This window comes from Copadichromis virginalis, linkage group LG5 (assembly GCF_057382275.1).
Source record: "Copadichromis virginalis isolate Kocher_CV1m ecotype Utaka linkage group LG5, C_Virginalis_male_GT1.1, whole genome shotgun sequence".
Lineage (NCBI taxonomy): Eukaryota > Metazoa > Chordata > Actinopteri > Cichliformes > Cichlidae > Copadichromis > Copadichromis virginalis.
Window position 1 is genome coordinate 2,661,782 of NC_140622.1, and position 26,553 is coordinate 2,688,334.

Consider the following 26,553-nt stretch of genomic DNA (forward strand, 5'->3'; position numbering starts at 1 on the left):
AGCTGCAACATCACTGGAGTGCCCAAAAAGCACAAGGTGTGCAATACTCAGAGACATGGCCAAGGTAAGAAAGGCTGAAAGACGACCACCACTGAACAAGACGCACAAGCTGAAACGTCAAGACTGGGCCAAGAAATATCTCAAGACTAGTTTTTCTAAGGTTTTATGGACTGATGAAATGAGAGTGAGTCTTGATGGGCCAGATGGATGGGCCCGTGGCTGGATTGGTAAAGGCAGAGATCTCCAGTCCGACTCAGACGCCAGCAAGGTGGAGGTGGAGTACTGGTTTGGGCTGGTATCATCAAAGATGAGCTTGTGGGGCCTTTTCGGGTTGAGGATGGAGTCAAGCTCAACTCCCAGTCCTACTGCCAGTTTCTGGAAGACACCTTCTTCAAGCAGTGGTACAGGAAGAAGTCTGCATCCTTCAAGAAAAACATGATGTTCATGCAGGACAATGCTCCATCACACGCGTCCAAGTACTCCACAGCGTGGCTGGCAAGAAAGGGTATAAAAGAAGAAAAACTAATGACATGGCCTCCTTGTTCACCTGATCTGAACCCCATTGAGAACCTGTGGTCCATCATCAAATGTGAGATTTACAAGGAGGGAAAACAGTACACCTCTCTGAACAGTGTCTGGGAGGCTGTGGTTGCTGCTGCACGCAATGTTGATGGTGAACAGGTCAAAACACTGACAGAATCCATGGATGGCAGGCTTTTGAGTGTCCTTGCAAAGAAAGGTGGCTATATTGGTCGCTGATTTCACTGGTGTGAAAACCATCACAGGCCACAACACCAAGAAAGGCACAGTGGGGGGGACTGTGGAGAAGGCAAACGAACTTAACAACTTCTTCAACAGGTTTGACCAGCCCACAATCCCCCCACCCTCACCTTCACTACAGAGTCCAATCCCCACTCTCCTACCTCCCTCGCTTCCCCCCCTTCCTGACACCATGACACCCCCCTCCTCCAATCCCTCTCTCAGCAGCAAGACATCTCCCCCCCTCCCCTCTTCCCAAACATCTCCCAGTGTCACAGTGGATCAGGTCAGGAGGCAACTGAGGAAGCTTCGCCCCAGAAAGGCAGCAGGCCCAGACAAGGTGTGTCCTAGGATGCTAAAGGCGTGTGCTGCTGAACTTGGGGAGCCGCTACAACGAGTCTTCAACCTCAGTCTGCGACTGGGGAGAGTGCCCGCCCTATGGAAGACATCCTGCATCGTCCCGGTCCCCAAAAAGAACCAGCCCAATGAGCTGAATGACTTCCGACCGGTGGCACTGACGTCACATCTTATGAAGACTCTAGAGCGGCTCTTCCTCAACCTCCTCCGACCACAGGTACAACATGCCCAGGACCCACTACAGTTTGCATACAAGGCGGGTGTCGGAGTGGAGGATGCCATCCTGTACCTCCTACACAGAGCCCACTCACACCTGGATGGGGGAAAAGGCACGGTCAGGATCCTGTTTCTTGACTTTTCCAGTGCCTTTAATACCATCCGGCCCTGTATGCTTCAGGAAAAACTGAACAGGATGGAGGTGGACCCCTGCCTGGTGGCTTGGATCTCCGACTACCTCACCGACAGACCACAGTACGTCAGGCTGAAGGACATCACGTCTGACACAGTGGTCAGCAGCACAGGAGCACCACAGGGAACTGTGCTGTCCCCTCTTCTCTTCACCCTGTACACCTCTGACTTCTGCTACAACTCTGAATTATGCCACATTCAGAAGTTTGCAGACGACACGGCCATCATGGGGTGTATCTGGGATGATCAGGAAGAGGAGTACAGAAGTCTGGTGCGGAACTTTGTCGCATGGAGTCACACAAACCACCTGCAACTCAACACCTCAAAGACTAAGGAACTGGTTGTGGACTTCGGGAGGTCTAGAGCAGGTCCACTGCCGGTTCAGATAGAGGGGGAGGAGGTGGAGGTGGTCAACAAGTACAAGTACCTCGGGCTGTGGGTGGACAATAAACTGGACTGGTCATGCAACACAGAGCACCTGTATAAAAAAGCCCAAAGCCGACTGTACTTCCTCAGGAGGCTGAGGTCTTTTAACATCTGCAGGAAGCTCCTGATGATGTTTTACCAGTCGGTGGTTGCTGGAGTACTTTTCTATGCTGTGGTGTGCTGGGGGAGCAGCACAGCAAAGAAGGACTCATCCAGGCTGGAGAAACTGATCAGGAGGGCTAGCTCTGTGGTCGGCATGAAGCTGGACACTCTGGTGACAGTGGCAGAGAAAAGGACATTAAAGAAACTGATGGACATTATGGACAATGCCAGGCATCCTCTGCACATGGCCATTAACAACCAGAAGAGTCTGTTCAGTGACAGGTTGCTTCTCCCAAAGACAAGAACTAACAGACTTAAAAACTCCTTTGTCCCACACGCCATCAGACTGTTTAACTCCTCTCTGGAGGGGAGAGGGAGGGGAAACAGGAGGACAAAGGAGGGAACAACTAAGCTGTAGTGCCTCTTCACCTCACTGTGCAATACCTTGTGCAATACTTTTGTAAATAGTCAACGGTGCAATAGACTCAATACTTGAAATGTGCAATTCACTTGTATTTTTATTTTTATTCCTATTTATTCTATTTATCCCCTTCGTATATTTTATTTATATTGTCTCTGTATTTATATATATGTGTGTGTGTGTATAACTCTGTAACTTCTGTCGGTGCTGTGCTTTTTTGGAAATCGAATTTCCCAGAGGAACCCACCCGAGGGATTAATAAAGTTCTATCTAATCTAATCTAATCTGATTTGTTTTTGTTTTGTTTTTGAATGTCAGAAATGTATATTTGTGAATGTGGAGATGTTATATTGGTTTCACTGGTAAAAATAAGTAATTGAAATGGGTATATTTTTTTTTGTTAAGTTGCCTAATAATTATGCACAGTAATAGTCACCTGCACACACAGATATCCCCCTAAAATAGCTAAAACTACAAACAAACTAAAAACTACTTCCAAAAACATTCAGCTTTGATATTAATGAGTTTTTTGGGTTCATTGAGAACATGGTTGTTGTTCAATAATAAAATTATTCCTCAAAAATACAACTTGCCTAATAATTCTGCACTCCCTGTAGATGCAAAAAAGACACAAACACAAAGCGAAGGACCAACCGAAGCATCAGAATCAGTGAGCTGCCGGCTTTCAGCCCCAACGGCATGTCCGTTGGGTGAGAAAGCCAAGAAAGAGAAAGCTGATTCTGATGCTTCGGGTCCGGTCTATGTTTACCTCTTTGTGTGGAATCTGTTTACCTGCTCTCATTTGCTGTTTGGTGTTTGCTGAGATTCTGGCATTTCTGGCAAAATGCATTTATATATTTAAAAGTCGATTCAGGATTTCATGAATCGATATCACTTTATTCAAGCTACTCACCCCCCTCTTCCACCTGCACTTTCAAACGTACACACAAAGGACTATGGGACAAGTACAGGAGCACGGCCAATCATAGAGGTGCCGCCCCTGACTATCTCTGATTGGGACACACGATAGGGGCATGATTTGTGTCACTTGTTGACCACACAGAGACTTTCAGAGTTTTTTTTTTCTTCTCTTTCCTTTCATCACAGGCAGCACTGCCATCAAGCTCACTGCCTGTCAATTTGTGCATTTGCATTATTTCCATCGTGTGGCTGCAGTTGGCTATTGTTGCTGAAAGTTGTGCTTATTTTAGTCTCATCGAAAAGTGTAGTTGTCTCTGTCAGAGAGTGCCTGTGTCCTGTTAACAATAAGTGGAGCTGGGAAAGCTGAGAGGCTAACAGCTTTTTATCTGGTGCTTTGTATATGCACATTGTGGATAAGCCGATGGTCTGTGACTAAACTGTAAATGGATGGGAGAATTAATGTTTCAATGAGATTCAATCATTTACTTCAGTCAATATCATGAGCATGAAAAAGAAGGTTTTTTTTTAAATAGCCCAATTTTCTGTTGCCTACATTGTAGAGCGTGGCTTTGCTTCCAGACCTCAACAGGAACATTAGCACACTCGGGGATTAAAATGTGATTCAGCCAATGGAGGAACCATACAATCTTAGTGGCTCTAGGGAAAACTGACAATAATTTCTATTGAGAGCTCCAGTAGATTTTCTTAGTGTACAGGCTGTGATCAGCAGACCTGCTGCTGCAGCTACTCTGAAGTTTACTGCTCTTTGTGAACTTACACAACTAAATTCAATAAACTCATCATGTTACCGTGAGCCAAACTGTTTATTTAATTAATTTAGTATGATTTATTTAGCACCAAATTACAAAACAGTAATTACCATGAGGTGCTTTATATTGTAAGGCAGAGACCTTAAAACAATTCACTGCACTAGACTACGAAGTGTTAATATACATCAGGTTTTTTTTGCAGGATGTTTCACAAAATGAAAAATCATAAATTCACATCATGTGCAGATTTAATATCTGATTTAAAAAATGAGAAACTACATGCATACATTTAATTAGCAATTTATCAAATGCCTCTGAACACTGCTCTTCTTCTTCTCCTGTCCTGTCTTTCTTACATCTTTCTCCATCTCTGATTGAAGTCAGCTCTCACTCTTTTCTGTCTCTGAACAGAAGCTGGATTTTTAGCTACTGTGGCAAATACGGTGTGAAACAAGCTGCACATAAACATTGTGTTTACTGATATTTGTTGAGCTGATACAAATGTAGCATTTGAAATTATGTGCCCCTTATGGCCTGCATGGTAAATGGCCTGCATTTGTATAGCGCTTTTGTAGTCCCTAAGGACCCCAAAGCGCTTCACACTACATTCAGTCATTCACCCATTCACACACTTCTCCCTTATAAAGTATTACTCACCTTATGCTCGCTCGTCTTCTGTAGGGATAGCTAGATACTTAAGTATCGCGGCCAGAACATCTGAACATCTGCATTCCCACCAATGTTGTGGCACTCCAGACTATGGTGCCTGAATCCCCTCAGTGAGATCATTAACAAGACTGGCTACGGATACCGACTACGGAATGGAGCAGTTGTCAGCCACCTCCTCTACATGGATGACATCAAGCTGTATGCCAAGAATGAACGAGGATATCCTTCATAAAGATAGCTATAACTTTTGATAGAAGATCAGATACACGTGTATATATGGCTTTATCTTATAGAATTCAATATCCCCTGTTGATACAGACGGACATAATGGTGGTGGCTAAGCAACTGGACATAATGATGGTAGACAAACAGAAGAAGATGGCCGTAGTGATAGATGTAGCGGTTCCCAATGACACCAACATCAGAAAGAAGGAACACGAGAAGCTTGAGAAATACCAAGGGCTCAGAGAAGAGCTCGAGAAAATGTGGAGGGTGAAGGAAACAGAGCCTTCACTAGGAACTCAGCAACATTAGAGGCCAACTAAGTATCTAACTAACAAGGAGATGCTCTGTCCACACTGCTGTTCTGCATAGGCCTGAACCCTCTCAGTGAGATCATTGACAAGACTGGCTACCGACACTGACTACGGAAGGGAGCAGTTGTCAGCCACCTCCTTAACATGGTTGAAGCTCGATGCTGAGAGTGAACAAGACATTGATTCACTGTTCCACACCACCAGGATATACAGCAATGTTATTTGGAGTGGAGAAGTGCAGTCGGATGGTAACAAAGAGAGGGAAGGTAGTTAGTGCGATCCTCTCAGTTCTATCTGAAGGCAACATTGCAAACCACCGCAGAACCACTATCCAGGATGAAACAATGAACATCAATGAGTACATCAGGAAGATCGTCACAACCAACTGTGTGCTTAGTGAACACCTCAGGCAGGAGAAATCCCAAAAAGAAGAGGAGCAAGAGGAAGAACCATGCAAGGACAGGTCCCTGCACAGTATGTACCACCAACAGATAGAGTAAGTGGCTGGCATCCAGAAATCCTACCAGTGGATAAAGTTGGACTAAAAGACAGCACAGAGGCAGCACAGGAGCAAGCTCTAAGATCCAGAGAGGCTGTGGTCTACCACACCAGGCAAAGCAGACAGGCTGTGTAAAGATGCCCCTGAGACAATCCTTCACATTGCACCAGCGTGCGAGATGCTAGCGCACAGGACATACATGGAACGTCATAACTAAGTGGCCAAAATTGTATATAAATCTAAATATATATTTCATGGCAGCTTTGGGTGTCTGTACACCTACAACATGTGAACTGCTGCTATACCTCCTGAGCCACAGCACCATAAATTAACATGGTTTCACTAGTTTTCTGTCTCACAAACTAATGTCAGTTTTTTCTTTTTCCACAGATGCAGATCTACATGTATAACTCAGATGACTTTGAAAGTCTCACTGCAGCACTCAGAGAGAAGAGAATCATTGCAGCCATGGCTGTTTTTTTCCAGGTAGGAAAAGGTTATGTTACTTACTCGAAAGATGAGGTAGATTTCAGTTGTGCATGTTCTTTCTTCTGGGTTGGGAATTTATCATTAATGTTTTACAGGAGAACTCACTGCAAAAAGAAAATTCTGTCAGTACAAGCTTTGTACTGACATATCAGAGGTTGTTGATACAATAACACAGTGCAGACATCTAGCAGACTGTCTAACATTATGTTACAAGGGACATCTAAGCCTTGTGAACTCATATTGCAACTCCAGCAACAAGATGCAGTGACCCAAAATGTCACGGTTCTGGGTCCGTTGGACCCAGTATTTTGAGTTTATTATATTTCGGTTTAATTCTGCTTCATGGATTGCTTTCTTATTCTCATAGTGACGATGATTATTATTTCTTGTTTCTGTTTATCCGTGCTTAAGGATTTGTTCTCAGTTATATCTCACGTTTAGTTCAGGTTCCATGTGTCATTCTTTGTCTGTCTCTCAATGTAAAGTCTGCATGCTTGTTTAGTAATTCATGTTTCCTGTTTTATTGTGAAAGTCTTTGTCTTATGTTAGTGTGTGCAGCTTGGTTCCCCCCGTCTCGTTAACCCTGATCTCTCCCAGCTGTGTCTCCCTCCTGTTGCCCATTCGCTGATTACCACCCTGTGTATATTAGCCCTGTGTTTTCCTGTGCTCAGTGTCGCGTCGTACCATCAGATTATGCCTGTGTGTTTCGGTTCTCCATATTCCATGGTCACTTCATGTTTTGTTTTCGTACCAGCAATAAAGCTGAGGTTTTTGAGTGTCAAGTTAGTGTCTGAGTCCTGCGTTTGGATCCTCCTCTCCGCCTGCCCTGACACAAAGTCTCCATTTCAACTTGTGTTGAAAGTGTGGACTTCAAACAATATACCAGCCATGTAAAACCACAGTTATGATTAAAAATACACACAATGTTTCTGAAAACATATATGTTCCAGCCATATGTTCTGCACACTCGGGTAAAGAGAGGGGCTGAGCTGGGGGAGGCCACTGGACAGACCTGGTGCTCCTAAACGTACAGTGAGGGTGTGCTGGGAATGTCTAGCAGAGGCCCCAGTCCGCCCCAGATCTTCAACGCACACCTTAGGCAGAGCTTCAACAGCATTCCAAGGGAGACTGGGGACATCTGAATGAGTCTGAATGGACCATGTTCAGCACCTCCATTGCCGAAGTTGATGCACTGAGCTGCGGCCGCAAGGTGGTTGTTGCCTGTCATGGTAGTAAACCCCCGAACCAAATGATGGACACCAGAGGTGAAGGGAGCCACCACGCTGAAGAAGAGATTCTGGCAAACCTTCAGGCGACTCAGGAGGGGAAAGTGGTGCTCTACCTGTACTGTGTATAGTGCGGGTGGAGCACTGCTGACTTCAACTGAGAAAATTGTTGGGCGGTGGAAGGAATACTTCGAGGACCTCCTTAATCCCACTGACACGTCTTCCATAGAATGGTAAATGGTAAATGGCCTGTATTTATATAGCGCCTTACTAGTCCCTAAGGACCCCAAAGCGCTTTACATATCCAGTCATCCACCCATTCACACACACATTCACACACTGGAATGTAGAAGAAGCAGAGTTGGATGACCCGCCAATTTCCAGGTGTGAGGTCACTGAGGCAGTTAATCAACTCCTTAGTGGCAGAGCCCCTGTGGTGGATGAGGTCCGCCCTGGATTCCTGAGGGCTCTGGATGTTGTAGGGCTGTCCTGGCTGACACGTCTCTACAATGTTGCATGGACATCAGGGGCGGTACCCCTGGACTGGCAGACCGGGGTGGTGGTCCCCATCTTTAAGAAGATGGACCGGAGGGTGTGTTCCAGGGGTATCACAGCCTCCCTGGGAAGGTCTATGCCAGAGTGCTGGAAAGGAGAGTCCGTCCATTAGTGGAATCTCAGATACAGGAGAAACAATGCAGTTTTCGCCCTTGTCACGGAACACTGGACCAGCTCTTTATCCTCTTCAGGATACATGAGGGTGGATTGGAGTTTGCCCAACCAGTCTACATGCGTTTTGTGGACTTGAAGAAGGCATTCGACCGTGTCCCTCGGAGTGTCCTGTGGGAGGTGTTGCGGGAGTATGGGGTGTCTGGCCCATTGCTACACCATTTGATCCCTATACAACCATTGCAAGAGCTTGGTTCGCATAGCCGGCAATAAATCAAACTCGTTCTTGGTGGGTGATGGGCTCTGCCAGGGTTGCCCTTTTGTCACTGATTCTGTTCATAATTTTTATGAACAGAATCTCTAGGCGAATTTCTAGGCAAAGCCAAGTGATGGAAGGCTTTCACTTGGGTGGTCTCAGAATGTCATCTCTGCTTTTCGAAGATGATGGTTCTGTTGGCTTCATCGGTTGATGGCCTCCAGGTCGCACTGGAATTAAGCAGCGGGAATGAGGATCAGCATCTCCAAATCTGAGGCCATGGTTCTCAGTCAGAAAAGGGTGGAGTATCCACTTCGAGTCAGGGATGAGTTCTTGACATTCTTCACGCACACCCTTGCATTATACATGCTTATCTTAGGCAGTAGTATCAGAAGGTACATAATACATTTTCACTGCTGCGCAGTGGATACCCAACTTTATCTATCCATCAAGCAAGACCTTTACACCTGCTGTTTATTTTATTGACACACATGAATTAGATAAACTGCATTTCAGATAAAACTGAGGTTACGTACGCGACCCTAAAAATCCTTTAAATATGGTGTGTTTTTTGGCCTTTTTACAGCTTTATTTCAAAGGGTACATTAAAGAGTGATAGGAAAGCAGGGGGAGAGAGAGAGGGAAAGCATCTCAGCCATGCGGCATATGGTCGCCTGCTCATCCCAGTGTGCTAAACCGTGTCCTTAAATATGGTGTTTAACTAGATGTGTACTCTAGATGGCATTACCTTGGCCTCAAGTAACATTGAAGGATATTCTGGTCAAAAAATGACTTGAAGATTCTTCAAGATTCTTCAAGTCATTGAAGAGAATAAAAATATATGTTTAATATGCAAACTGGTTTCTTGCATTTGAGCAATAGCTCCAAAATTAGAGACATCTTGTCTTGCGAAACTATTTCATGTGTTAATTACTTCTAGCCTGGACAACTGTAATTCATTTTCAGCAAAAGCAATTGATACAAAATTGTAACCCTACTTACAGTTTTTAAGCAAGAATGACCAAACTCTCACTAGGCCAGTATCAGATAATCTAAGAGGTATAAACATCAATAATGAAGGACCACACCAGGATAAACAGTGGATAAAATTATATATTTGACACACCGCAGCTGCAAATAAATGTACTTAATACAATAAAATAAAATACAAAATATCTCCCCAAAAATAAATTAAAGTGGGGCCAGACCCAAGACACGCTGGAGAGATTATATCTCTCAGCTGGCCTGGGAACGCCTTGGTGTTCCCCCGGATAAGCTGGAGGAGGTGGCTGGGGAGAGGGAGGTCAGGGGCTTCTCTGCTTGGGCTGCTGCCCCCGCGCCCCTGCCCCCAGATAAGCGGAAGAAAATGGATGGATGGATGGCATACAGCTTTTCTCTGAGTCAAATGTTTGAATGAATGTCTGATAACTGATGGATCATCAGGGCCCATTCTATGTTTGTTTAACTGTTTGTCCTACCACACTCTGGTGAAGAAGGAACGTTTGAAGTCCTGCAGGTACCTGTTCCAACACACAATGGAAATGAAACTCTGGCTTCAATACAACCTCAGCAATCTTAACTACTCTTGGGTTGGCTCGCCATCCAGTTAACTGGAACTGTTCAATGGAGTTTTGCTTCAGACTGGGTTCGTCTGTCGAGTTATCCTTTTACCAGATAAAAAAAAACCTGACCAAAGAACAGGGTAAAATTCTAAAGAACCGACCACTGCAGCAGAGTCGCTTGCAAGTTCCAGCAATTCAGCTTCGGTAACATCAGTTTGCCAAGCACATGGCATTGTATGAGCATGAACGCAATGGCAACTGCGGAAAGTCATGTCAAGGTCAACAGCAAGGGTTGCTGGGAGCTCATTGCTGATTGCCCAAGTTACACAACAACAAATCATCTTATTTGTCCACATCTTCCTTTAACCCCAAAAAGCACATGACGAAATTGTTTACATCATGCACACCAAAAATTGCTTTCGACTGCTCTTTTTTTTGCAGAAAACATGTTTTGCAGAAAGCCATACCTGTTGCCCGACCCGGTATGCGAGGGCCAGAACGCGGCGGTGTTCTCTTGTTCTGCTCGGCGGTCCTCAAAAGGGCAGTTCGGGTGGCACACAATACCTGTCGGCAGTGCCGCATGTGGTGCTTAACCAAAGGAACCGTCAATTCCCCTTCTGACACAGAGAGAAGCAGGGGCTGGTACCCCAGGGAGGCCGCAAATGGGGAAACTCCAGTGGCTGCCGACGTGCTAGCATTATGGGCATATTCAATCCAAGCCAGTTGATTGCTCCATGACGATTGGTTGGAAGAGACTACACAACGTAGCATCGCTTCGAGTTCTTGATTAGCTCGTTCCGTTTGCCCGTTAATTTGAGGGTGGAAGCCGGAAGATAAGCTGACCCCCAGTTCCTTACAAAACTCCTTCCATACCCGGGACGTGAACTGGGGACCCCGATCGGACACTATATCTTGGGGAACATCGTGGAGACGGAACACCTGCTGTGTCATAATCTTGGCAGCTTTCAGGGCTGAAGGGAGTTTAGGCAGAGCGATGAAATGAACAGCCTTAGAGAAGCGATCGATGATGGTCAGGATGACCGTGTTACCAGAGGGTGGGAGACCAGTGATGAAGTCCATTGTGATATGAGACCACGGGCGTCTGGGTACAGGCAATGGACGAAGGAGGCAGGAGGTGAACTGGGGGCCTTGTTACGGGCACAAACAGGGCAAGCCGCCACGTACTCCTGAGCGTCCTTCCCTGAAGTTGGCCACCAAAACAAATGTTGCAGAAAGGCAGTAGTGCGGTTTTTACCTGGGTGGCAGGCGAACTCGGCTGTATGGGCCCAGTGAAGGACCTTACTTCGGACTGCCGTGGGAACAAACATCCTCCCCTCTGGACCTGTCCCTGGATCAGGTTCTGACAGCTGAGCTTCCTTGATGATCCTCTCTATCTCCCAGGTCAGAGCCCCCACAAAGCACGAGGAGGGCAGAATGGGTTTCTCCTTCTCTTCAGGGTCAAGATCCAGGGTGAATTGATGTGATAACGCATCCGCTTTGAGATTGCGGGAGCTGGGTCTGTAAGAGATTGTTAAGTTAAACCGTGTGAAAAATAGAGCCCACCTGGCCTGCCGGGCGTTCAGTCTCTTGGCTTCTTGGAGATAGGCTAAGTTCTTGTGGTCTGTCCAAATTACCACTGACGAGCCAATGCTGCCACTCTTCGAGGGCCAGTTTTATGGCGAGGAGCTCCCGGTCTCCAACGTTATAATTGCTCTCTGCAGGAGATAAACGTTGAGAGAAAAAGGCACATGGGTGTAACTCTCCGTCTACCTGTTGGGATAGGATTGCCCACACGCCTGCGTCCGAAGCATCCACCTCCACCAAAAAGGGTTGACTGAGGTCCGCCTGCACCATCACCGGAGCTGAGGAAAAAAGGTGTCTGAGTTTCTCAAAAGCTTGTTCAGCGCCGGGAGACCACTGGAATGACTGCTTAGGAGAGGTTAGTTTGGTGAGGGGCAAGGCGACTTGACTGAAATTGCGAATAAACCGTCGATAGAAGTTGGCAAATCCCAGAAACTTTTGCAGCTGCTTACGGTTCTTGGGTTCGGGCCATTCCACCACCTCCTTTACTTTCACTGGGAAAACACGAGGATGTCGTCTAGATAAACGAAAACGCAGTGATAAATGAGGTCTGGTAAAACATAATTTATCATGGCCTGAAAAACAGCTGGATCATTTGTGAGCCCGAATGGCATCACCAAATACTCAAAGTGCCCAAGGTGTCTGTTAAACGCCGTCTTCCACTCATCCCCCTGGCGGATCCGAATCAGATGATAAGCATTGCGGAGATCAAGTTTTGAGAAGATGGTTGCTCCCTGAAGGAGTTCAAAAGCAGAGGTGAGTAAAGGAAGCGGGTATTTGTTCTTAACTGTTATCTTGTTTAAACCTCGGAAGTCAATGCAGGGGTGGAGTGTCTTGTCTTTCTTCTCAACGAAGAAGAAACCTGCCCCAAGGGGAGAGGTGGACGGCCAGATTATCCCGGTCGCCAGTGAATCTGTTATGTAGCTCACCATTGCCTCATGCTCTGGTTTCAAGATACTGTACAGACGGCTAGTGGGCAAGGGAGCGCCGGGAAGCAAGTCTATCCCACAATTGTATGGACGATGGGGGGGGGGGAGACTTGGCCTTTTCCTTACTGAACACTTGGGCTAGGTCGTGATATTCAGCCGGAACTGTAGTCAAATCGGGTGAAGCATCTGGTGACGACTGACTTGTGTGCGTCTGGCTAGCTGTAGCAGAACGTAAGCACTGTTCATGACACTGAGATCTCCACCCAGTTATCCTGCCCTTCCGATCTCCACCCAGTTATCCTGCCCTTCCTCCAATCGATCTGCGGGTTATGGTGTTTGAGCCAGGAGTAACCTAAAACTAGCGGAGTGTGAGGAGCCTTGAACAGGAACAGGCTGATTTGTTCAATGTGGTTGCTGGAGAGAGAGAGAGTTAGATCTGTAGTGCGATGGGTGATGCTAGCTAAGGGGGCACCATTAAGAGCTGCCACCTGGAGGACCTCTGGTAAGGGTTCAACAGTTATACCCAACTTCTGGGCCAGGGCTTCATCAATTAACTTGAAAATTAACTTGGTGGGGAAAGATGTTTGCGGTGACACCCGTCAATATCCCCACGGCTACTGATGGGCAGCCTCTTTTCCCGACTCTGGGCATTTATCAGCAGAGGAGAAGCAGCAGCTGTGCTAAGAGACGGTCCGGGCGGCAGAACATTAGCTGCGGCCCCAGGTGGAGTTAGCAAAATTTCTTTTAATTCAGTGACCAGCTGCCGCAACTCAGTTTGTTCATCAACAACGTGTTTCATAATTTTTTCATGGCGTCCAACATCTCACCTTGAATCGAGAGTTCCCGCAGAACCGGGACAGTGTCCGCTGGATCCATGTTGATGGCTGGAGTATTCTGTTAAGGATGGTGAGTTAGCGAACCCAGACGCGGACCTCTCGTTTAAGTTGAACAGTGTCTTTATTTACAGTGAAGCCAAAACCAATCCACAGTTATCCACAGTGCAAGTCCCTTCAGTGCTCCTCTCCTCTTCTCCCCTCGTGTGTCCACAAATCTCCTGGAATTCAGTGAAGTCTCCCCTTCCGTCTCTCTGTCTCGTTCGCTTCCTGGGAAAAAGGCAAAACAGACACGATTAGCCGCCCCCAGCGCGCGAACACTCTCTTTAACACTCTCTGAGCTTGAGTCACTACCAGGCTTGGTGCAATACTCCAGCGCTGTCTGTCACTCAGCCACACCATTAAATAGTCCTGCCACGGTGGTGGATAATTGGCAGCAGCTGGCGAGGAATCGGTCGCAGGTGAGGCAGCTGAGAGTGGCAGCACTTCCGGGTCAGAGGTCTCTCGTTGCTACGCGACCGCGTAACACTCGCAGAGGTGCGAGAGAGAGAGAAGAGGACAAACACACACACACAGGTCGACCGGTCGGGGCATCGTCCGACTCTGACAAGCCTCTGAGTAACACACTACATGTGTGGTCATATGTTGTGAACCGTAATGACTGGAGTGCAATCAAAAAGCCTAAGCAGAGAAGCCCAGACCTTCCTCTCCCCAGCCACCTCCTCCAGCTTGTCCGGGGAACACCAAGGCGTTCCCAGGCCAGCTGAGAGATATAATCTCTCCTTTGTGTCCTGGGTCTGCCTGGGGGCCTCCTCCCGGTAGGACATACCAGGAACACCTCACCCAGGAGGCACCCAGGAGGCACCCAGGAGGCATCTTTGTCAGATAACCAAACCACCTCAACTGGCTCCTTTCGATGTGAAGGAGCAGCAACTCTACTCTGAGCCCCTCCTGGATGACCGAACTTCTCACCCTGTCTCTAAGGGAGAGGCCAGCCACCCTTCGGAGGAAGCCCATTTCCGCCGTTTGTATCTGCAATCTCGTTGTTCGTTTTTGGTCACTACCCACAGCTTTTGGCCATAGGTGAGTGTAGGAACGAAGATTGACCTGTAAATTGAGGGCTTCGCTTTTACACCCAGCTCTCTTCACCAAAACAGACCGGTACAGTATCCACAGCACTGCAGCTGCACCACCAATCTGTCTGTCAATCTCCCACTCCCTTCTCCCGTCACTCATGAACAAGACCCCGAGATACTTAAACTCCTCCACTTGGGGCAAGAACTCGTCCCTGAGCACTCAACCCTTTTCTGGCTGAGGACCATGGCCTCAGATTTGGAGGTGCTGATTCTCATTCCCATCGCTTCACACTAGGCTGCAAACCATTTCAAGGCGAGCTGGAGGCCATCACCCGATGAAGACAACAGAACCATCATCCTCAAAAAGCAGAGATGAGATTCTGAGACCACCCAAGTGAAAGCCTTCCGCGACTTAGCTACGCATAGAAATTATGTCCATAAAAATTATGAACAGGATCGGTGACAAAGAGCAGCCCTGACAGAGCCCATCACCCAACAGGTTGCATAAGTGCATCGGAGCATAAGTGGAGATGACGGTCAGGACCTGTTCCCAAACGCGGAGGCACAGGGAGCAAACCCTTTCATCCACTGGGAGAAACCCCAATATACAGGCAGCAAGCCGAGAGGATACCAGGATACCCACCCCAGCCTGCCGCCTCTCACCAGGAGCAACTCTAGACGAGACAGAGTCCACCCCCTTTCCAGGAGACTGGTTTCAGAGCCCGAGCCGTGCGTTGAGGTGAGCCCGACTATATCTAGCCGGTACCTCTCATCCACACGCACTAATTCAGGCTCCTTCCTCACCAGAGAGGTGACATTCCAAGTCCCAATTGCCAGTCTTGGAGGCCGGGGACCTCCGGCCGCCACCCGGCTCACAATGCACCCGAACCCTACAGTGCCTCCTGACTGCAGGAATATGGGCCCATGTCCCTTTTTTGGGCTGTGTCCGGCCGGGACCCGGCCACCAGACACTTGCCCTCGGGCACCCTCCCCAGGCCTGACTCCAGGTAGGGGTCTCGGTAACTCTATCCCGGGCAGGGTGAACTGTTCCCTCTGTGGTCTTCTCATAGGGGGTTTCTGAATCACTCTTTGTCTGGTCTCTCACCCAGGACCAATTTGCTATGGGAGACTCTACCAGGGGGCAAAAGCCCCTAGACAACATAGCCCCTGGGAACGCTGGGATACACAAATCCCTCCACCACGATAAGGTAGCAATTTGCGGAGGGGTAAAATTTGATTAGAAAAATGCACTGCAGGTAAAAACCATGAGCCGTAATATTGAATCACAAGAATTAGTTATACTGCTAAATTCTTGAAAGATAATTCACCAAAGTCAACAGTTATCTGAGCAGCCATCCAGATTCAGTACAAAATATAATCTAAACTGCTAAAATTGTTCTTCAATGAAAGAATAAACAAGTTTACTTTAAACATTTTTAAAAAGTGCATTTTATTAGCTGATACTGGAACTATAATTCCAATATTTACATGAGACTTGAACTCATTAAATCCATATCAATTTTAAATTGTTTAAGAGCTTTAGAGCTAGAATAGTACGTAAAACAGAAGCAGTATGTAAAACAGAAGTATATCTGTGCCACTATGTACATGTCACATAAGCCACTAAAATGTTACTTCTGTGAAGGTCACCAACTTTCAAAATAGATAAACTTGGATGGATTACCGTGAGAGGAATCACTGTAGAAAGAGAGAGACTTTTTATAGGGAAAAAAATATGAGGACATCTCACATTCTACTGTGGTTTCTTTTTTTTCCTCTAATTTGTCACTGCATCAGCCTGTCCCTGGAGAGAAAAAGGGAGCTTTAGGGATGAATGAAGAGAGAGAGAGAGAGAGAGAGAGAGAGAGAGAGAGAGGTACATAATTTGAAAAGGGAGAAGTGGATGGAAAGAGAAATTGGGAGTAGGACATTGTAAAGGAAAGCACTGTGGCTGAGGATTTAAGGGGACGAGCCTGTGGGCCTTCAGAGACAAGAATTAATAATAAAACTCTAATTCCCACTGTCCTCCTTTCTTTTTTTCTTGTCCTAAATGAGTCTGTCTGCCATAGTCTCACTGTGTCTTTATGGTAGCTTTGAATTCTCTTTATCCACTTTCCCATTCATATAGCCTGTTTCTCTCACCAGGTGTTTATTGTAGTTCCAGTTCTTAACTTGTTCAGTTGTTTGAAATAACTACACAATTCATGTTTTTTGGGTAAGTTTGAGGCTGTCTCACGTTGCCTTACAATTAATTGTTTGCCATTTCTTTTCACGGGCTGCACACATATTGAAGTTGTACAGGTTAATGAAAAAAAAAGTATTAGTGGAATTAGGGGGATGAGTTCTGCTGGTGGTTTGTGAAGCAGGTGATGTACAACATCTTTAACATGTTTTTGTATAAAAGCCACAATCAAGATGATGATACATTTGTTTAAATTAGCTATCATGGTTTGGTTGTGCTCAGGAATAACTGAACCCCAATAGAATTTGTAAAGAGAAAGTGTAGGTACTGAGCATCAGGGACAGTTTAGATTGAGGGATTGGGGAGAGCAGCCACCTGATGCTGGTGCCTCCATAAGCAGCTCTGTATAGAAACAAAGAAAAGGAACCATCATGTAAGGACAGAGCCATGTATGGCATATACCAGTAGTAGATAGAAGAAGTGGCTGATATCGATAAATTCTTCTAATGACTGGACATAGATGGACTGCTCTGCCATGATTAGATCATGGTAATAGGAACAGGTTCCAAGCACAGGATCAATAGAGGCTGGGTTCTACCACAACAGACAAGACCTTGGAAAAGATGCCCCAAAGGTGTTCCCTGGCCAGCTGAGAGATCTTTGCAGCGTGTCACCCAGGAGGTAGCTAGGAAGCATCCTAATCAGATGCCCCAAACACCTTAAATTGCACCTTTTGACGTAGAGGAGTGGCATCTCTACTCTGAGTCCCTCTTAAATGACTGAACTCCTCACCAACTCATTTCTGCCGCTTGTATTTGCAACCTCATTTCCGCCTCTACTCAGAGGTTGAAAGGCAAGCCAACGCAGTACAAAAGTTCTCTTCTGCCGTGCCCAATCCTAGTTTTAGATCAGCCCTTTGAGTATTTAATTATGTCCTATTTTGGTCTACCGGTTACCTTTAAGTCTGGTAGTCAGTACTTTTTGACTTTGATGTGTCAAGCTATTTGTTATTCAGAGTACTCTACCTGTGTTTTTGTGGGATTTTTCCATATTCTGGCTTCCTCCACTTCCTCTACTCATCATGCCTGTGTGCCATCCTGGCCTGTCTCCCTGATGGTTTAAGAGACAAAACCTGCGCTTTATGTAAATACAAATGTTTCTTATTTGGTGGAAGCAGTTGAGGGGGAGGGCAAAGGAACAAGAAATTAGGGTGGTTTACAGGCATGTTGAATAACTGAGGCTTTAAAATCCAAGCCAGAAGTCTGAAGCTCTTGAACAGCTGGATGAGTTTAAGCACAACCAGTTGGTTTCATTTTGTGATATCTCATCACAAATGCATCTCATTGAGCAGAGTTGGAGGAAGAGGTATAGTACATGCTAGATAATAGCATAGCATAATCATCTGGCTCCAGCTGGGCATCTCCATATTTACTGGTTTAAATCAAAAAAAAGTTTCTACATTTTGACCATACACAGATGTTAGAAACCTAAATAGTGGGAGGTTGTGCATTGAAAGTAAATTGTCCAGCCCAAAGACGTTCCACCTCCTGTAACAAAAAAGGAACAGTTCCCTTAGTATGGGTAAGTACTATTGAAGTTTTTGTAGGAACTTTTCTGCCGCTGTAGCACCCCTCACTGATCTCAGGTCAGTGAGGCATGTCAAAGGTCAGATTTATTTAGTCTCCCAAGGGCCAGTGTTGAGAGGCTTTTTTTCATTCCAGAAAGTTCAATGTATACGAGTTCAGCGTATCTGTTGTTGAGAATCAGACCATTGCATTGATACGTTCTGAGGTGGGTATTTCATAATGTACACTGGCCATAAACCACGATGATGGTCAGAGGGGTGATAATGATCCATCTCTGCCTGCTTAGTCCTTCGTCTTTCTGTTTGGTGTAGGAGACAGGCTGGCTATGAAAGGCAGGTGTTGAGAGAGGTTGGATTGAGAGAGAGACTGTACTGCCATAGGATTTAGTAAAGGGAAAAACTAAAAGAAAACAATCCTATGCAACTACATCATGCTATAATAGTTGTTCACATAAGGATGAACAGATGAAAAACTTAACTGAAGTAAAATTTCATAAAATGAATAAAACATGAAGTCAGGTATATTAATACGTGAATGTTCAAATGTAATCAAATTTTCTATGTTAAGAATAAGAGAAAAGAAGAAAACGTGATGAAGTGATTTTAATGAAGTAACCTTTGCCTTAGTATAAAGTGGTTGTATGTTATTGGGTGTCCAGAGAAGACAGGAGAGAGAGGGAAGCAAAGGGCAAATGAGTATAAAAGAGGTGCCTGGGAACATTCTGGGTTATTTTCTCTAGTTCTTGCAATGAGCAGAACACATCATCTGAAGATAGGCCTGGGGGATCCAAAGTTAGAAATTAGAGCAAATAATGCTGGCCCGTCAGTAGCTATCAGCTGCCTCTGAAGTCCCACAGGCTAACCAAGCCCTTTCTCAGCCTCCGGTGACCATCATCTGGTTTGGGGGTTATCACAAACTTCAGCTATGGAGGTCCATTCAGACTTAAGTCCCCAGTCTCCATGTCAAAGATCAGCTGGAAATGGGAGTTGAAGATCTCACTCACTGGGGCCTCTGCCAGGCAGGCATCTGTCGAGCATCCTCCCCCTCCACGTGATCAAACTCACTACTAGGTAGTGATCAGTTGACAACTCAGCACCTCTTTTCACCCGAGCAGAATGTTTCTCCTATGCATGGTCAATAGCTTCTAGATTAACATGTTACCAATAAAAACCCTAATGTCTAATAATGTATTTTCCACACCAGAAAATGCAGCCACATGATGATAAGATTGGGCTGCAGCCTAGTGTCCTGGTGCCACGAGCACTTTTTGACGCTCTTAGAATTGAACATGATTTTTGTTATAGACACACTGTGGTTTGCACAGGAGTCACAGAACATTGCTCGGATTCAGATCCAGGCCGTTCCTCCTAATCACTCCCCTATAGGCCTCACTGTTGTTGCACACATGGACGTTTAAAGTAACCCCCAGGTGGAGCATTCTCAAGCACTCCACCCATGGACTCCAAGAAGGCCAGTTAGATAAGTGGAGATGACAGTCAGGACCCATTTCCTGACCCAAAGGCGCAGGGAACAAACCCTGTCATCCACCGGGAAAAACCCCAACTTACAGGCAGCCAGCCGAGGGGATACCCCCAAAGGCATACCCCAGCCTGCTGCCTCTAACCAAGGTCAACTCCAAATTGAGATGTCCAGCCCTTCTCCAGGAGGCCACATCCGATCCGGCCGAGGGGATGAAGATGGGATAGAGACACGTGGATAAGGGCCAGAGATTAATAATAGGTAATGATTAAATGACAGGCAGACACTGTCCCCCCAGAGCTCACTTACTGAAGGAATATAGTGTTCTGCCATTTAACAGCACTTCTTTCCAGGCGCCTTTTGTAAGGCTCTCCAAGATGTCTCTTATGGGAATTTGAATGCAAACTTTTCAAATGTTAAACTAGGCCTGTGTCCTTGAAACATTTCAGTCTGGACAAAATAGTTATTTGCTATTATTTCACTGCCTTTTATGCATTCTGTTGATTTCCAGTCCACATTACAACAGTGATGCTCTAACTGAAGACAATGAAAAACACATTCCTGACATCCCATAGTGTGAGTTCAGATAGAAAAGACCTTAAAGAGGTTGTTAAATGCTGCTGTTTGTTTCTTCTAATCACACTTGTGTTTTTTTCCTCTCATCTCCTGTTTGCTCAAAGTTTCTGAGGGGGATTTTTTGTCAATGGCTAGAATTGAATCTTTCATTTACTAACAAAATCTGTTAACCACTACACCATTTGGAGGCACCAGTTTCAGATTGAACTCATCCATCCATCCATCGTCTTTCACTTATCCAATTTGGGGACGTGGGGAGAGAGCCTATCCCAGCTGCCATAGGGTGAATTAAATAAATAAACGAAAATCCATATTGTAACGGAGTTCATCATTGTGGTAAAATTAGTGAGAAGTGCACTGCAGAAACACAGAATACAGCAAAATTTAGCAAAAACAAATGTGTAAAACTGAATAATGTTAAACTGTTGTTGTCCTTCATGGATTTATGAAACAGAAGCAGAATTTAATGTTGTAGACCTTCACACTGACTGTAGACTATTTTTCAAAATTATTTTATAAACATTTAAATGTATAATTTACAAAGCTTGTGTTTTCAGTATTTGTTTTTCACAATTAATAAATATCTTTGTTTTTTCTTCCTTAGGTGGGAGGAAGGGACAATCCTGCCGTTGACCCCATAATCCATGGCCTAAAGGGTGTGGTCCATCATGGTGAGTGGCAGGTCCAGTTAGTGCTGAGAGAGGAAGGACTTCAATAGTGTAGATATTCCCTAATATATAAAATCAAGAGAAAACATATTTTTGAAATCCGTCAAAAATCTTCTTTTAAACTAAAAACAATTCTGAGGATAAGGATAACACTAACAGGTGAGGCGAATCACACACTTCATCAGGGCACCTGGATGAACACCAACTTTTTTCCACTTGATAAAAGTTAACGTGAGGGTTTCAGGTGGTTAGGGACAAATGCAATTGCATGGCAGGATGCTGTAAATCAGGGGTGTCAAATTCAATTGCACAGGGGGCTAAAACTCAAGGCAGACTTTAGGTCGCGGGCCAAACAAGATAAACATTTATTGAACACACTAAAACAATGTTTTTTAAACATAAATATGAATAAAAACAGACAGGAATATTATTCCAGTTCAGCAAAGTGCGCTGACTTGGTTCAACATTACTTGGCAACCGGGAAAGTGAGGCAGGTTGCACTGGTGCATTTGTGACAGCTTCACTTGAAACGCCTTCACCGCATCATACATGCCATTTCTCCTCCTGCATCTTTACTCCCATCCTGCGGACTAGTCCGCTTTTTTCACCGCACAGCACCGGCGCTCCATCTGTTGTAAGTCCAACAAGTTTGTCCCAGGGCAGTTTCATGTCGGTAACACTTTGACAAACGTTTTTAAAAACGCCTTTTCCTGTCGTTGTCCCGTGCCTCGATTTAATGTTCAATATTTCCACTCCACGGATGAAGATGGTCAGCTGTGCAATGTCCATCATGTCTGTACTTTCATCCACAGCCGAGTATGCAGTGAAGTTTTTGCTTCTTTCACACAGCTGTGTTCTTAAATCAGTGGCCATCTCACAAACCCGATCAGCAATCGTATTTCTGCTCAGGCTCACATTTGCCAAAATCTGCGTTTTGTCTGGACACAAGACGTCGCACAGCTTTATCCTGCAGCTCTTCAGAGCGGTACCGGGCTGCTTTGGCTCCTCTGCCACGATAAAACTTGCTTTCGCAACAGCTTCACTTTGTGATTTTGCTCTGGTGACAAACGTCTGCTGAAATGTCAGATTCTTCTTTAGCTCTTCTACTTTCTGTAGTTTCTGCATTTGGGTTTTTCAGCTTATCCTGACGTTTTGTCTTGTAGTGCCGTCTTAAATTAAATTCCTTAATTACAGCCACATTAGCTCCACTACTAAGACACACGGTTTACCAGCATGTCTGTAAACATATATTCAGTCTCCCACTGGCGCTGAAAGGCTCTGCTTTCAGAGTCAACTTTTTTCTCCACCATTGTGAGCGGCGAGCTTCACAATTACAGAAGTTTGACTTGATTGACGGGGAATGTTCCCAGTTAGCCTAGCGTTCAGCAAGGAGGCTGCAGCGCTGCATTATGGGATCTGTAGTTTGTATATTATTAGCGCCTCATATCGCCGGGCCATGCGTAACAATAATAATACATCTCGCGGGCCGGATATAAATGTACGCCGGGCCGGATATGGCCTGCGGGCCTTGACTTTGACACGTGCTATAAACGGACCAAACTTCAGTCAGGAGAACAACTGAGACAATCCATCCACAATACGAGGTTAGTCATTAATATACTGCAACAACATGGGAATAGAGCAGCTGCCAGAGAATTCAACATTAATGAATCAATGGTACAGAAGTGGAGAAAGCGCAGTTTTTGGCTTTCCCATATTCCAAAAGTGCTTTGCTATTACTGTCGCTATTACTGTAATTTGCAGATGATGTTTGCAGCCGCTGCAATGCTTTCGACTAAAACAGGTGCAGCTTGATGACACCATCAAAATCTCTACCGTTGGCCAAATTTATATCGTTTCTACCGTATACCGTTTACACCGCCCACCCCTACTGTACAGCCAAGAAAACCAATCATAACGACTAAGGCAACATGTGCATATTGCTGCTCACCTGAACACCACATTAGCAGGTGTCCTGAGTTTATTCACAAAACAAAGGATGAGAAAATAAACTGGATAAAGAGAAACACATGGTGGTGGCGTTGTGCTAGGACTCTTCAGGCTGCAAAGTGTGATCTGAGAGAAGACTTTGTCACCTGCATGGGATGACATCTACAGATCCTGTGTGAGGTGAATCAGAGACCTGAACTAACTGAAGTTAGTCCTGTAGTGAGGACATTGTACCTTGATAGACCTAGTGACTGTTCTAGTGCACTGTTAAAATTTAAAATAAGGCTCAAATCATACTCACCTTATCACGACTACTGCTCCAGTGAGACCTGGTCCATATGGATCTCCTGCAGCGGTCAAAACCCGCTTAGGATGTACACTCCAAGGTCCGATCACAAACTTACAACCCGAGGACAGTTCCACGCATGCCCAGTGTTTGTTCACATCTTTCAGTTCAGATTCAGGAGATCCATTCCAGCACATCCTCGTGTCCGCTGATGTCTCTGAATCCGTTCAGCTACCTCCTACTCTACCATCAGCAGTTTCTATGTCGTCGCCTGCAGTGCCGCCATCACCAGACTCACTGCCTGTGGCTGCCATTCCGCCAGAGGTCACTGCACTTCCTGGTCCTAACTCACCTGGTCCTGTCTCTACCAAGCCCCGTACATTGTGCCCAGTGCCTGCAGAACTGCCTGACGATTTGCAGTTATGTGCCTGCAGCTGCATCCCATTCGGTCGGCATTTGGACCTGCTTCGCTGCCACCGCTGGCTCCACGGTCGGCCCCCTGAACTGTTTGGCCTGCGTCGTCGACCTCTGGGTCGACCTCTGGGTCGACCTCTGGGTCGACCTCCTGAACTGTCTGGCCCGTAGAAAAGTAACACTCCTAAAGAGCCCAGATGAGCGCATCAGAACTGTAGAAGTCTTAGTGCAGGACAGAACCTATATCAGACCTGTGGCGTGTCTGATTCCTCTGCCCCACTTCCTGACAAAGGTCAACTCTAACCAGTTAAACATATTTCTCGCTAGAAATATGGGGGCGGCTGTTGTAAAGACTCACCTTTCAGCACACTTCACCAGCTGCACCTTTTTTCTTTTCCTCACCTTTGATTGGGTGTGGTGCTTGCCCTTAATTGCACTTACCTGTCACCCGTTATATAAGGACTGCACTCACCTACCGCTAACTCTTTCTTTACTCCCACATGGGGCGGCAGCTGAGGTGAGTTTCTGTTTGAGTCTCCTGAGTTCATCTATTATTTTGAGTTACTGAGTGACACACTTTATTTTCTTTATTTCCTTTCAGTTAGCAGTCCATGCGTGTCTTTCCTTTTGCTCATTATTCAGTAAAACAAGAAACTTGCAAGTGATTGTTGACTGTTCATTCTCATCCTGACCGAATGAGCCCATGATGGTAACAAGCTCCAACCTCCTCCGAGCCTTCCTTCAAAACATAACCCTTTCCTGACTGATAGATTCTCAGTTGCTTCTTTAGATTGTGGCATGGTGTGTTGCTTTTTGAGATCTTTTAGCCTCCTTCACATTGTCAAACAGATCCTGAGTGATGCGTTGATTCAACAGGTCTGCCAGTAATCAAGCCTGAGTGAAACTGAACTCAGCATTCCAACAAATGTCGTTAATCACAGTTACTTCATGATTTAACAAGAGGGGCAATTACTTGTCCACACAGGCCCAGGTGGGTTTGGATAACTGTTCTCCCATAATGAATGAAATCATCGTTTCGAAAATGCATTGTGTGTTTACCTGTGTTATCTTTGTCTAATAGTCAAATTAGTTTGATGATCTGAAACATGTAACTTCTAGAAACATTAAATATACCGTAATTGTCGGGCTATAAGCCGCTACTTTTTGCACAAGCTTTGAACCCTGCAGCTTTTAGTCAGGTGCGGCTTTTCTATGGATTATCCATGATTTTTGTGATATCGTAAGACGATTTGTTTTGTTTGTTCCGCTGTCGTACGGCACTACGTTGCCTGGCGGAAGGGCATGTGATCAGACACACAGTATCGGGGTTCAAGAGTGGTATGTTAGTCACATGTCCATCCGCCAGGCAACATAGTGCCGTACAAGTAGCGCAAAAAACAAACTTCAAAGTAGCGCTACACGTTCAGCCGGAGGCGTGGATGACGAGCAGCGATAAACTTGCGAAAAGCAAGTTATGCTCAACTCCACCGGTGGAATCTGACAGCGTGGAAAAGTGTGAAAACATCCACGATCACCAACGGATTTCGAAGGGCTGGACTGCTGCATGATGGAGAGGAGGTGTCAGTGGTGTGTGACATTTTTAAATACGATGAAGGAATACAAGACAGTCAAAAGGAGTTTCATAGAGCTACGTGCACGGGTGAGTGATCGGGTGATACTCACAACCGAGGCATTGCAGTCAGATTTATTTATACCAAGAGACAGTTGCATAGCATTTCCTGTTTTTCAAGCTTACTTATCAGCATGTGTGTGTGTTCTCTGTGTGTGTGTGTGTGTGTGTGTACGTGACAGGATGTAATGGCATGTGATACAAAAATATATGAACATTTTAATACATTTGAAAGCTTTATAACGGAGGTATCTTTTAATAATAGACATCTGCAGTTTAAACTTAAAAGTTACTTCTATCAGGAGGACACCGCCACGGCCCTTCAGAGGGTGTTCAACTCTGACACTGACAACGAGGATTTGTTTGGTTTTGAAAGTGACAACGAAGGAAAGAAGCTGAGAGTGGATGACGAAGCCACCCTGAGCCTGTTCGTATCCGACACTGGAGGAGAGGACTTTGGTGGTTTTAGTGCGCAGAAAGATGGTGGTGAATGACTGACTTTCTTCTTGTTAAAGCCGTGTCGCTGCACCTGAGCCTAAAAGGTAGTCCGGATCTATTTTTCTGGTGTGCTGTAGGTTACTGTTATGTACTACATTTGTTACTCATTTATGAAGCACAGTACATGTTTCGTACTTGTAATTATCGCTACTTTTATATATACCTAAAAAGTTATGCAAATATGTACCCGTAACTTGTTTTTCAAAATATTAATAAAAGTGATGTCTCCAAACAGCCATCTCTTTCCTGACAATTCGCTTTGTGCATATTCTCTTACATATGATGAGTCAACATTGAAACACCTGCGGCTTTTGGTCAGGTGCGGCTAATGTATGTACAAAACAGGATTTTCCCCTGATTTTAGCTTGTGCGGCTAATATTCAGGTGCGCTTTGTAGTCCGGGAAATACGGTAAATGAATAACCTGACAAAAGAAAACCACATGGTCCTCCCAACCACCACAACTCATGTTTCTCATCATTCCTGGATATCATTGCTATAATGAACCTTTCCATCTGTAAACCTGCAAACCCTTGCAAAGACACTGGGTCCCTGTGTTTGCTATTAGAACCTTTCATTCAGCCTTTTAATTTCACATTGATGGTGCAGGGACATTCACTGGCTACCTTGCAACAAACTGCAAGGCAGTTTGTAAAAGAAGCACAGGTGTCTTTTTTGTTATGGTGTCTTCTGCCAACATTTTTCTTCTCTTTTTTTTTCATCATCTTCAAAGCTTTTTTTACCCACCCATGTTCTTGGGCATTTTGTTAAAGAGTGAAACACTAAGTTATGTCAAAGT

The 26,553-nt window shown here is 45.4% G+C and overlaps 1 protein-coding gene across 3 annotated transcripts in view; it reads left to right on the forward strand.

Annotated features, from left to right (window-relative positions):
• LOC146708743 (receptor-type tyrosine-protein phosphatase gamma-like) overlaps positions 1-26,553 on the forward strand; it is a 372,141-nt gene that overhangs the window by 233,235 nt on the left and 112,353 nt on the right. For all 3 annotated transcript variants that reach the window (XM_085455573.1, XM_085455574.1, XM_085455575.1), the window contains exons 5-6: positions 6,259-6,354; positions 20,914-20,980. In XM_085455573.1, coding sequence (XP_085311699.1) covers positions 6,259-6,354; positions 20,914-20,980 — 163 coding nt within the window. The remainder of the gene's footprint in view (positions 1-6,258; positions 6,355-20,913; positions 20,981-26,553) is intronic.